The sequence below is a fragment of the Pleurodeles waltl genome, chromosome 5 (genome assembly GCF_031143425.1).
Source record: "Pleurodeles waltl isolate 20211129_DDA chromosome 5, aPleWal1.hap1.20221129, whole genome shotgun sequence".
Taxonomy (NCBI): domain Eukaryota; kingdom Metazoa; phylum Chordata; class Amphibia; order Caudata; family Salamandridae; genus Pleurodeles; species Pleurodeles waltl.
Window position 1 is genome coordinate 775645548 of NC_090444.1, and position 13930 is coordinate 775659477.

Sequence of the window (13930 nt, forward strand, 5' to 3'; positions counted from 1 at the left end):
AGTTCTGCTAACCAGAACTTCAGTGCTTATGCTCTCTCTGCTTCCAAATTAGTCACTATAGTTTTGTGTCTCCATTTTCCAATTAGCACACTGGACCCCCCTTATAACTCCCTAGTATATAGTACCCAGGGCATTGGGGTTCCAGGAGAACCTCATGGGCTGCAGCATTTCTTTTTCCACCCATAAGGAGCCTAGACAAACCTTTCTTCAGGACTGCCACTGCAGGCTGAGTGAAATACTGCCCACACTGTTTCACAGCCATTTTCACTGCACTTAAGTAACTTGTAAGTCACCTATGTCTTCATTTACTGAAGGCTAGGTGCAAAGTTACTAAGTGTGAGGGCACCCTTGCACTACCAAAGGTGCCCCCACGCTGTCCACGGCCATTTCCCCAGACTTAGTGAGTGCAGGGACACCATTACACGTGTGCACTACGTATAGGTCAATACCTATATGTAGCTTTGCAATGGTAACTCCGAATATGCCCATGTAAGGTGTCTAAGATCATGGGATTGAACCCCCCCCCCCCCGCTCCAAATTCCAAATCTGGTATTGGGGATTAATCCTATGCGTCCTGGGGGCCCCACCATGGACCCCCAGTACTGCCAAACCAGCTCTCTGAGGCTTGCACTGCAGCTACAGCTGCTGCCACCTCACAGACAGGGTTCTGCCCTCATGGGGTCTGAGCAGCTCGGTCCGAGGAAGGCAGAACAAAGCATTTCCTTTGGGAAGAGGGTGTTACACCCTCTCCCTTTGGAAATAGGTGTTACAGGCTTGTGAGGGGATAGCCCCCCAGAGCCTCTGGAAATGCTTTGAAGGGCATAGATGGAGCACTCCTTGCATAAGCCAGTCTGCATCGGTTCAGGGACCCCCAGGCCCTGCTCTGGGTCAAAACTGGACAAAGGAAAGGGGAGTGACCACTCACCTGTCCATCATCACCCCAGGGGTTGTGCCCAGAGCTCCTCCAATGTGTCCCTGGTGTTAACCGTCTTGTTTTCCAAGGTGCAGGGGGACACTGGAGATCTCGAGTGGCCAGTGCCAGCAGGTGACATCAGAGACCCCTCCTGATAGGTGCATACCTGGTTAGGTAGCCAATCCCCCTTCTCTCATGACTATTTAGGGTCTCTCAGGGGGTTCCTCTTCAGATTTGGCTTGCACGTTTCCACCAGAAATCCTCTGCAACTTCTGCTTCAGCTTCTGACCCTCGGATCAACCGCAGACTGCTCCAGGAACCGCTGTAACTGCACCAAAGTATCCAGAAGGGCCACTGTGACCCTGCAACTTCAGCTTCAGCCAGCAACTGCAACAGTTTCCAAGGTGTGCACACTCTGAGGACTCTTTCTTCACCTTGCACCAGAAGGACTGAAGAAATCTCCCGTGGAGTGAGAGTCACTTCCCTGCTTCTAAGACAACAGGTTCTCTGGGACTCCTCTCCTGGCGACAAGCGTGCTTCCTGGAACACAGGAGGTGGACCCCTTTGACACAGACTGTTCTAAGGTCCAGCTGTCCAAATTTGGCAGAGTTGGGAGCTTGCCTTCCCCGTTTGCGAGAGTACCCCTGTGCACCGCGTCATCTCTACCTCCTGAGGCCTCTGTACACTATTTGAAAGAATCCTTCATGCACAGCCTGGCTCAGGTCCCCAGCACTTTGTCCTGCGACGCTCAACTCGCTGAGTTGTTCTCCGGTGGTATGGGACCTTCTTTTGTAGTGCTGCAGCAACCATAATTTGCACCTTCTTTGTCCCCGTGTCCTGGGACCTCCGTGGGTGCTGCCTGGTCATCTGTGGGTTCCCTCCAGTGCTGGGAGCCCCCTCCGCCACCTCAGTCCGGGTTGAGGCCCCCAGCTCCCTCCTGGGTCCAAGCATTGCCATTTTGACGCAAACCGCAACATTGCTTCAATCAGGACTCGCTGGAAGAATCCAGCGCTGCAACTCTCCTGCATCCAACATCTTGACGTGGGACATCCTTTGCATCACGCAGGAACCTGCAGCCATCTTCTTTGGTGCTCTTCTGTAGACTTCTTCGAACCGGAAAATCCTCTTCTAGGTTGGCAGGGGCTCCTCTCCTTCCTGGAATCTTCTGCGACTTCTGGACTTGGTTTCCTCTCTTTACAGGTCTTCAGGTCCAGAAATCCATCATTTGTTGTTTGCAGTCTTGCTTGGTTCCTGCAACAACTCTAATCACGACTTGTAGCGTGTCCAGAGGAAACTTGCAGTACTTTACTCTTACTTTTCTGGGCTCTAGGGTGGGGTATTTTACTCACCTTTTGTGGTTTTCTTACATTCCCAGCACCCATCTACACACTAAACTTGCCTAGGGGGTAATTTGTGATTCATATTCCACTTTCTTAGTATAAGGTTTATGTTGCCCCAATGCCTATTTCTTCCTTTTGCATTCTATGGTATTTTGTTGTTTGCACTATCCTGTGACTATTTACTTACCTGATTTTGGTCTCCAGTGTATTTATTGTGTATAAAACTTACCTCCAGAAGGAGTATTGTCTCTAAGATGTTTTTGGCCTTGTGTCACTAAAATAAAGTACCTTTTTATTTTTGGTAACACTGAGTATTGTTTTTTATTGTGTATAAGTACTGTGTAACTATAGTGGTATAGCAGAAGCTTTGCATGTATCCTAGTTCAGCCTAATCCACTCTGCTACATCTACCTCTAACAGCCTAAGATGCTAGAACACTGACTACATTTCACTAATAAGAGATAACTGGACCTGCTATAAGGTGTATGTATCTAAGGTACCAACTACCAGCCAGGCCAGCCTCCTACAACGTTTACATCATATAAGCTGCATGTTTTGTTCTACGTTAATTGTGTCTGGTGTGCGTTTTTAGTGCATGATAGACTTGTCAAGTGTGCACTGTACTAGTAGCTCATGGACACCGTGCCATCATCGAGTTCGATCAAATTGTAGCGTCCGTGTGCATCTTGTTCACGGGTATACATGAAGCCAGATCAGTTTTGCTGGAATGCCCTTAATAAAGTATGATTTATAAATTATAGAATGGCAGAAGGAACCAACGCCCGAGACAGAATAAAACAAAGTTGTCTTAATTCCATTTATAGGTCAAGCATAGTAGCGCACATGTGCTACCTTTTTTAGGTCGAGCATAGTAGCGCGCATGCGCTCCTTTTCCGACGTGTTGATTTGCATCTGTACTTTTAACAACGCTCACATCACGCCCATCACTACCTCTCGTTCGGTGGCTTGCCCTTCAAAAATCTTGACACTGGTAAATGGCTTACGTTTGTCCATCCTTGATGAGGTTTTGTTACTGTGTTAGCCGTCGCCCCTGTTACATGGCTAACTGCATTTTTTTGTCGATAACTTTGACTGCGAGCGAACTTCTTTTTCTTTTGTGTGTCTCTTCACGCTGATGCTCATGGCGGACGTGGCACTGTGAATCGGCTTGCTTATGTGAAACTGTTTTACTTTTTATTTTTAATTTAAGAAAAGTCAGGTTAGGAGTTAACAACGGTAATTGCTCTAACTCGAGCAAATGTGAGACCTGTTGCATTGCAAATGCTTGTTATATTTTGGTGTCCTAGTTCTGTAAGGTGGGAGAAACCTTCAGGCCTTCCCTTGAAGTTTACAAGGTCCCTGTCCTACCCTCCTTGGCTCCCGACACTCTACAGGAGGTTATGCAGCCCTTTATGTGGAGAGAGGCAAAGCCTGGTTCAGGAGTGTCGGCTCCTCCCACCCATATAGTCCAGGAATACTCATTAGCCTGGTGATGGGCCATCAGGAGGCAAATGTCACACCCAAGCCTCCATTGTGTGTGACTGTCTAGAGGAAATGCACAAGACCCAGCTGTCAACAACCCCAGGTGTATATTCAGAGACAGGCAAAAGCACAGAATGGTTAAAGTAAGATTTAAAATTTTATTTTGTGAGTCCATGGACTCCATGCTCCATATTTCTATTTTTTCCCATTTGAAAGATAAGCTTAAAAGATGTTTAAGGTAATCCCAATGCTATCCTATAAGAGAGATAGGCCTTGCAATAGTGAAAAACAACTTTACGAGTTTTTCACTATCTGGACATGTTAAACTTAAGTACATGTCCAACTTAAAAAAACAAAACTGCACCCTACCATTGGGGCTAACTAGGGCTTACCTTAAGGGTGACTTAGATGTAATATAAAGGCAGGTTTGCACTTGCTAGGTCGAAATGGCAGTTTACAACTGCACACACAGGCTGTGGAGTGGCAGGCCTGACACATGTTTGAAAGACTACTGTAGTGGGTGGCAAATTAGTTCCGCAGGCCAACTAGCAGTATTTAATTTACATGCCCATGGCACCTAGAGCACACGTTACTAGGGACTTGCAAGTAAATTAAATATGCCAACTGTGGAGAAGCCATTGTGACCATGTCTAAAGTACAGAGCACCTGCACTTTAGAAGTGGTCAGCAGTGGTAAAGTGCCAAGAATCCTAAAAGTCTGCAAAAATGAGTCCGAAAAACAGGTCAGAGGGCCAAAGACACGGGGAAACCACATCAAGGATGCCAGGACAAACAGTTACTGATCCTATTCTCCCCTTCTACGGTTTTTGCTTGAAAGTCTTTTCCTCCCTAAAAAGTAGACAAATTGTGAATTCAGCAAGGGGTCATTTTGTATAGATCCCTCAAGGTTTTCCCAAATAAGTTAACAATTGAAATTGAAACCAGTATTAAAAATGAGTAGGAAGAAACAGCCATTTGTAACGTTTTCACCTGCAACCTCTTGTGCCGATAATTTACAAAATCAATACATGTTGGTACATCCTCCAGACCCTGTTTTGGGGGCAAAAAGGGTTTGTAGCTTCTTTAAGAACCTTAGATACCCAGAGCCAACAACTGTTCTTCACCTTACATTGGTTTTTCATTGTGTACCTAGTATAGAACAATTCATATGATAAAATATAAAGAGTGGAAACGGTATGAATGAAATAAGTATAATTCAGAATTGTACACTAAATGCTGAATTTAATAGCAGTGATTATTTACACGTCCATGAATGTGGGTACCCATACTAGCATGTGATTTAAGTGGGCATTTTGCAAAATGTCTTCTTTCTAACACATTGTCTTCTTAAATGTGGAAGGCACACATGCAAAGAAATCAAACTGATAAGAAATGTTTCAGTATTCTGTGGTTACATGTCACCTGATTTAAAAAAAAGAAAATATATGTACCTCACTTGTGTGACTAGGTCTAGACTTGTGGTACAATACATCCCAAAAACACAACCAGGGCGCATAATATTTTACTCGGTAGAATCCGTGCGTTATTTTTATTTTTTTTAACTCGAACAGACTTAGGTGTGGGATTCGGCCCTTAACTCGCCTGCCACCCAGAAAACCTGCCATACCCAAACATTTCTGAAATCTAAATACCAGGGTTGTCGGGTTGATGTGACTTTTGTAGTTCTAATGAGGTGTACCCAGAAGCTCTTCCAAACCTCAGACAGTGCCTAAAAACACACTTATTTAGCTAATTTCTCTGATTGTAAATTCCAGAGTCTGTGAGGAGTGATACATTTCATACCACCCAGTGTTCCTCCAAGTCTCCTGATAAAAATGGTGACTCACTTGTGCAGGTGCACCTAGCCTCCGCAACAAGTAAGGCCATAAAACGCAACAAGGAAGTGTCCCGTGTCACTTTTTTTTTTTTTTTCACTAAATCTCCCTCCCCCTCCCCCACCACCACCACCACCAATTTAAGTTGCTGCGGATTTTGGGCACTAACTCGGCTGGCATCTAGGGAACTGTTTCAGACTTGCACATCTTTTGAAAACTAGACACCCAGGGGAGTCCAGTGTATTTTAACTTTTGTGGCTCTCACCAGATAATTTTACCCAGAAGCCCTTACAAAAAAAAAATCACACATTTTCCTTTCATTTCTTTGGCTGAAATTTTTGGAACCTTTGGGGAACCCCAAATTCCCTTTTACCCAGCATTCCCATAAGTCTCCTGATTGAAAATGGTGTGTCACTTTAGTGTTTGGGACAAGAGACGTAACTCAAAAGGCTGTAAAGCGCTACATGGAGAGATCCGCGAAGGGGGTGGCTGCAGTATATACTGCTCTGCTTGGCCACCACTCATGGAAATCACCCTAACCCGAGACATTTTTCAAAACTAGACCCCAGGGGATTCCAGGGTGTTATGCCATGTGACTATCAGAAGATATACTGTTACCCTCAGTGCCGTGCAAACCTGAGACTGCTCAAAAAGTCACTTAAAGTTCTCTGATGGGAACTTCCAAAATCAGCAGGCATTCACAAAATTTCTACCACCCACCCAGAGTTACCCTACCTGTCCTGATAACAGTGCTGCCCCAATTATGAGGATGGACCTAGTACCCAGGCCAAGAAAGGATTAAGTCAAGCCTTGTGCAAGTCCCCTGCGAGGACTCCCATTGACCTTGGTTTGATCAGTTCCGGCTACGGGCACTAGGTGCAACCACACAAGTGGTGCAGTACTTTTCGTGGGACATCTGGAGTTACTCAAATTGGTAGGAAGGTTTTGGATACTGGAAGTTTCCTGTCTAGAAAATGTGTGTTTTTAGCTGATGTTTGCAGGGAATAGTGTATAAGAAAATGTTGTGATATCCATCCAAGGCATGCTGCCGTTGACACCACACACCCCTCCCACCCAGTCCCTCATGTCCAGTTTTAAGAAATGTGTTGGTTTAGCAGGCCGGCGAGCTCAGGCCCAAATTCTGCAGCTTCCCATATGGCCAATGGGTCCTCTTTGTGTATTAAGACAATTTGTGTCACAGGTGCTAGGCCACGCCACACGAGTTGGGGGGGTTACCAAAGACAAGGATGTAAACGATGAGTAATAGGAATGTTGTACTTAGACTTGGATTCTGAAACTGTGTGCTACAGAACTGTGAGCTTTGTGATTTTAAGCCATTAGGGAAAGTTGAAATTGTAGGGCTTTGTGGATAATGTATGGGATCAATGCATGTTAAACCACCCTAGACACCTCTGGGTATTTAGTTTTGAAAAAATATGAGGGTATGTAAATGTTGCTTCTTATTTAGCCCGAACTCAAGGATAAATTAATACCGTTTGGTTTTGGCTCTACCAGTAGTTATAGGGTCAAAACCTCAATACTAATGATTAATATTGAACCCATTACTTAGTGTTTAGGGAGCCGTAAAGCCACGACAAGACTCCAACCACTTTACAGTTGATTTACATGCCTTTTATGTGTACCCCACAAAGCCATTCATACCGACGTCCACATAGTCAACACTTACAACACTCATCACCAGACTGCCACCATTTAAGTGCCCATTACATTCATACGCCAACAGGACTGAAACAACAATCACACTGCTACTCCGCCACTCATCAGTTAACTTATTATAGAAGTATATAACTGGCAAACTAATGCACACTTTCTGCTAACCCAAAGACACACAATTACCACTACACTCAAAGCCAGCTGAGGTTCGGTTACTGTCTTAACCACAGTTTCACTTTGACCATGAACATTTGCTGCTACCTACACAAGAACCTTGTGAAAACAAACCTAGGTTAAGATTTTATTGTCTGTTCATGTCCATCTCACCCGCTCTCCTAATACACATCTGGAAGGACCAAGGGCCACAAGTCCGAACGTTTGAATTGGCGATTTCCTAATTGCGATTTCCTGCAAATTGCAATTAGGAAATTGCTAATTCAAAGGTATGAAACCCTTTAAAGAGTTTCATTTGCAAATAGACCTAGCTTAATAATATTAATAGGGTATGGTACAATTTGTGACCCATTAGGAATCGCAGCCATCACAGGGATGGTGGCATGCTGGGCTCTGCAGACCACCATGGTCTGTGATTGCTTTTTAAATAACTGCGTTAAAAAAAAAAAGAAATAAAATTAAAACATTTTAAGTTTCATTTTTCAAGAGTAGGCAGTGGTCCATGGGACCACTGCCAGCTCTTAAGAAATATTTTCCTAGCCATTCTCAAAGGGGAAGGGGTCCCTTGGGACCCCTTCCCCTTTGAAAATGGGTTACCACCAACGTTCTATTGGCGGTAAACTGCAAATGTGTTGCAACCGCATTTTGGTTGCAAAACATTCATGCATACCTTTCAGATTTGGTATTAGGAAGGGACGCCATCAACATACCCCTTCCTAATACCGAATTGCAACACAACTCGCAGTTGGGCTTTGCACATCCCAAAAAGCATTCTTCTATATTCAAACTGGCAGATTCTGCTCCTACTTCCGCAGTCTATTGTGATCATTGATGACAGCATGCTGTAAAGCGTGCTGACTTCATTTATGCTCTCAGCAGACCCAGAAGTAATTTCACGACCCTCTCCCCCCCCCCCCCACAGAAGTCAGTATACAGGGAAGCCTCTGGTGTGAGCATCAGTTTCCTCCAGAAAACCCCAGGAGAACGACTGGTTGACGATAGGACAGAGGATGTCATTGGGACGTCCTTCACACATAAGGAGTTAACAAGCAAATTGTAGCTGTTAATGACTATTTGTGTTCATACCTAAATAGGTGGTAGGATCATGTATATTATTGTACCAACTTAGCCTTTATACCACATTATTGAGATTGTTTCCTAATGAGCAGCTACCTTTAGGGGAGTATATGTCTGCGAAGATAGTGTAGGTGGGAATGTTACAGGCAATGGAAAGTGACTTTAGCAGTGGGGCTTTACTATAGTCTCGCCTTTCCAGTTGCTCACAAGTAGCTACACAATGTAGATATAACTATTTGGTTTATTTGCAACACTCATACCTTTTATGATGCTCACCTTAATTATCATCTGCTCTAACTTCATTAAACAGATTCCACCAGCGCCTACAAAACCGGACTTCGATGGTCCGAGAGAGAAGATGCAAAAGTTAGGAGAAGGAGAAAGCACAATGACCAAAGACGAATTTGCTAAAATGAAACAAGAACTTGAAGCGTAAGAACTTTATTTAGGGATAATTTTGACGACTGCTACAAACCAGATCAAACCTGTGGCTTAAGAATTTCTTCACTGGTCACCCTATTTAGACTTCATTCTTTATTGTATATGTGGGAGGAGCATATTACAGTAGTCAGTTTTAACTTCATTCGTGCTTTTGATGGTCGTCTTGCTCCCCTTCTCTGTGACTCTGTTGAAACAGTGTGCTTATTTTGCTTTTCTGTCCCATGCCTTTCAGCGAGTACCTGGCTGTCTTTAAGAAGACTGTATCCGTTCATGAGGTTTTCCTTCAGCGTCTGTCTTCTCATCCTGTACTTAGCCAGGATCCCAACTTCCAAATTTTCCTAGAATATGATCAAGATGTAAGATTTTCTCTATTTCTATGTTTTTTAATTTTTTTATTTTATTTAGTCTTAAGATAATCATGTAGAATGGTGGTGTGTTAGATAATGTCTGTGTATGACTTTGCACGTCCTGCGTTATTTTTCCTGAGAGAGAAGTATATGAGAGAAGTGTTTCTACAAATCTTATGTTTGGAGTTCTATCAGACCTTCAATGTATCTCTTTCTGTCCTTCAAGGATGCCACATGTAATAAGTAACGTTTAGGGAAACTAAGAAGGATGAATCTTCCCGTTGATTTTGAGTTCCGTTTCTAAACAGCTAGTTGATGGTTTATGGAATTCTGAAATAATGCTGGCTGCACTCTTGCTGCATAGCAAAAGTGACTTATTTGTTTTGTGATTTACTTTTTAGCTAACTGTCAGAAGAAAAAATACTAAAGAGCTGTTTGGTGGATTTTTCAAGAGTGTGGTGAAAAGTGCAGATGAAGTTCTTCTTTCTGGTGTGAAGGTAAGAATGTACATATGAAGTAGCGTAGTCATGATTACTTCAGATGTAAAAGTGTGCTTGTGCACAGCATTACTGGTAATTCGTTTTTGTAAATCTATTTAAACTGCTGATGTTTGATGGGTATGGTGTTGTATTTTGATTTAGCACAATGCGTGGCAAATCTATTGCACGCACTAGGAAGGGCCTCAGGATGGTAGATTGTAGGTCTTGCGCAAAATGTGAGTTTTTCAGGTGCCTTCTATAAGTGATCGACTTTACATGTTGAACCATGTTAATATGTTTAGTCTTATGTTTTTTGGTAGTGCTGTTAACATAGCAACTTAAGTATTCAGTGAATCCATTTTTTCGCCCGGAATTTTGGGAGTTATTGTGTGAGTGTGCAAGTGCACTTGCTTGTGTGCTATCGTTAAATAGCCTTTAAAATTAAAGTAATTGATTTCAAAATGGTTTAAAATGTTTTATCTCTAGTGTATCTATATAACAGTTTTCTGCATGAGGCCAAATATCTGCAATGGAATGCTAACACTAGGCAGTGTTTAAGATGCAAACAGAATAAAATAAGTAATATTGTAACATGTTTTACCTTTTTCGGTTTATTTATGCTGCATAAAATATCAACAGAGGATACACATTGCATTCCATGGAAAGGAGGATCACACAAATATATGAAATTGTCGACATCGTAAACACAAGCTTGGTAATGTCAGTGCATGCAGACAAACTACTATGTATATAGGATTGTCTTGTCCCTATATATAGGATTGTCTGGCCATATTTTTCTAGTTATGGTTTCATTTACCATATTGCTGCATTCTGGTTGTTTTGGTGTTTATTAGCTTCAATATGGCCAACTGGGCTAATATCTTGTAACAGTGACTAAACACTAAAGCCTAAAAAAGGAATGGTGTTCTGTATGTCAATGGGTATCTGTGACAACCGAAATGTGGGGTATGCTAGTGCAGTGAATGAAGTGGGTATGCAGTGCGCCCTGGAATGGTACCTACAGATGCTCATTCCAAAGAGGGCAAGAGTTAGATGAGCATGGCAATTAAACTATTACATTTCTTATGAAAAGTAGTTATGCAAGAAGGAGTGTATTGAATGTCCATTCCCATTCTTTTTACCTACCTTGAACATGATTTCCTCTGCACCAGTTAACATCCCGCAGCCCTTTTTTCTTCCGCCCTGTCTTTGTCCCTTTCGCTTGTCTGTCTACAACCTGAGACTGTGGTAGATATGTGTGTCTATAAGTCACTTTGTATTTCGTCTCTATTTGTGTCACGTTTCTTTATGCCTTTTGGTGTTTGTGGAGGGATGCCTATTGCTGATTTGCCATATGTTTTATTGATACCTGTAGGTCTTTAGGTGCACATGTTGATGTGTGTGCATGAGTATAGATGATTGTTTGCGAGTCCATGCATGTGTGCAGTAGTCTTACTTCTCTTTAAGTTGAATCGTTTTGTGCATCTCTCTGAACTTTTATCATTAATGCACGTTATCTGTTAAAATTTTAGTACACATTTTTATCAAAGTTGCTGAGATGTCCATATACACCTCTACCTGTAGGTCTCTTGTCTAGGTAAGGTACTGGCATTTCTGTTGATCCATGTGCTTAATAGCTCATAGAACAGTTTGAGTCTGTGGACGCATCTATTTCTAGGTGTGCTGATCGTTAAGAAAAACAAATGAGTGTTGTATGTAAACAAACAAAAAAAAGATGTGATCTAGGTGTAAATGTGTGCATGCCTGATCAATACTAATGTGAACCTTATTTGCTTTGGCATTGCTTAAGTAGGAGTTTGTAGCTCCCTTTTTTATTTTCAGTATGGGGGAAAAAGATGAGAACATGTTGAGCTCTCCTTTTCTATTGTATACTATAACCCCATGTACTGGCACCCCCAGGTTCCTAAATAGTAGTAAATTTAATCAGTCTTCTGGATCTTTTTCTGCAGCCACTTTTGATTTTATGGTTTTGTTGTTTCAGTTGAAAATATCTCATTTTAGCCTACTTCTTGTTTTCTTGCTACAGATGACTTTGATTAGAGACCTCATTGAATATAATATTGCATAGACTAAGTTTGTGAGTCCGTCTCTTATTTATGATTTGATCACTTTCCTCTATCTCAGTTCAGTTCCCTTTTAATAGATGGTTTCCTACCAGTTCTGCTTTGCTCTGCCCCTGGAGCATTTCTTCATTACCTTTGCTTATGATAATATATGGTATGTCATTCTGCAGCTGATGTCATTGAACTGATTTGCTTTTTTAAAGTTAAATTTTTACTAAACATTTAATAGACGTCTTCTGCTTTGTCTGCAGTGAGAGTGCTCTTGCGCGCTTTCCCTCACTCTTTTAATTTCCCCTATGGCATTTCCCAGTTTCTATCATGACTCCCATGTCATGAGGTTATTTTAGCATTTACACAGGCACATAACTTAGCCCTGGGCGTAAGGCCTGTGCCCTCCCACCAAGTTACATTTTGCTTTTATTCATTTTATTATTTTCGCAAAGCTTCACTTTAGTGGCGATATTTATCAGTTGCCTTTCCACGCAGATTTGTTATTCATTTATTTGCACATTTTCATCCTGTGCTCAAAGGCTGCATACAATATTTACCAGGTATTGCCTGTCTAAAGAGTACATTATCTACCCTACACAGAAAAATATGTGCTGTCACGTCAGGGCAGTTCGTAGAACAACAGATATGTTATTATAAAACCTCACATTGCCCACACCATCTTAGAAGGGACACGCCAGCCAGGTTGCCATCTCATGCTGCACGTTGTCAATTTCTGCTGAAACCCTTTTGTTCTTCTTAGTCTATGTGGGAGGACTCCCAGGGCTTCCTTCCTGGGACCAGAAGGACGGATTAGGGCTACCACTGCTTCTTGTTCTCATGTAGAAACTTAATAGTGTAGGTATGGATGTTAGACATGCTATTGTGACAATAGGGTGGAAATCTTCTTGTGTTTCGCCTGCCTTGTCACTGTAGTAATAATGCTGTTTTTCATTACCTCATAATCGCAATTCATGCCTTTTTACATATGATCTTCTGTTTTGTCTTTGTGTGTATGAGACTTCTATAACTGACAGAAAGGGGTGCCGTCTGTTCCACCACCATGTGCCTGATGAGGAGTCTGAGTGTCATGCGATAGACTTCCCTAAGTAATTCTTACCTTTGCTATTGTTGAGGTGCTGCTTGCTAGCTGGAAAGGTTAGGCTGACATCTGTCACACGGTGTGGGATCAGACTTAGTCCCTCATGCTCGATGGTGCTGCTACCCAAACTTCAGCAGCCTCGCTACTACAACAGGAATCTTATGACTCCCACAGTTCAGATGGCAGGCTGGGTGACGTCCTGGATGATTTCTCTAGCACTTTCTTGGCATCTTGGTGCTCACTTACCCTGGCCCTGCTTACTCTCCCATTGCCCCTCTACTGGTAGTTATTCCCTCTATTAGCTTTGCCCGTTCCTAAAGCTTTTAAAATTCTCCACATTGGCAAAGCAAAAAACTCTAGTCCATCACAATCCACCCCACTACAATCCAGTCCACCTCACACCAATTCACTTGACCCCACACTTATCCCCTCCAATCCAATATACTTCACCTCGCCCCAATCCAATCCACCTCACCCTAATCCATTCCAGTCCAATTTACCCCACTCCACTCCAGTCTACTCCCACTCCAGTCCAATCTACCCCAGTCCAATCCAATGCACTCCAATCCAACTCACCTCACTCCAGTCCAAACCAATCCACCCAATTCAAATCCACTGCTAACCAGTCCATCTCCCTCCAATCCACCCACACCACCCCAATTCAACCTGCTCCAATACAATCCACTTTAATTCACCCACTCCAGTTGAATCCAGTCTACATTAATCCACCCTGCTTCAGTCCAATCCACCCCACTTCAAATCACCTTAATCCATCCAACCCACCCCACATCAATTTAATTCACCCCAATCCAGTCCACCTCCTCCAGTCCAACCCACTCCACCCCATTTCAGTCCACTCCACCAGACTCTAATCCACCACACTGTGCCCCAATCCACTCCACCCCTCCACATCCATTCCCAGTAGAGTCCACTGCACTACAGTCCAATCCATTCAGCCTACCCCACTTCAATCCAGTCCACCCCACCCCAGTCCA

The 13930-nt window shown here is 43.0% G+C and overlaps 1 protein-coding gene across 2 annotated transcripts in view; it reads left to right on the forward strand.

Annotated features, from left to right (window-relative positions):
- SNX5 (sorting nexin 5) overlaps positions 1-13930 on the forward strand; it is a 229078-nt gene that overhangs the window by 55053 nt on the left and 160095 nt on the right. For both annotated transcript variants that reach the window (XM_069234748.1, XM_069234749.1), the window contains exons 5-7: positions 8805-8926; positions 9168-9291; positions 9684-9779. In XM_069234748.1, the coding sequence (XP_069090849.1) occupies positions 8805-8926; positions 9168-9291; positions 9684-9779 (342 nt within the window). The remainder of the gene's footprint in view (positions 1-8804; positions 8927-9167; positions 9292-9683; positions 9780-13930) is intronic.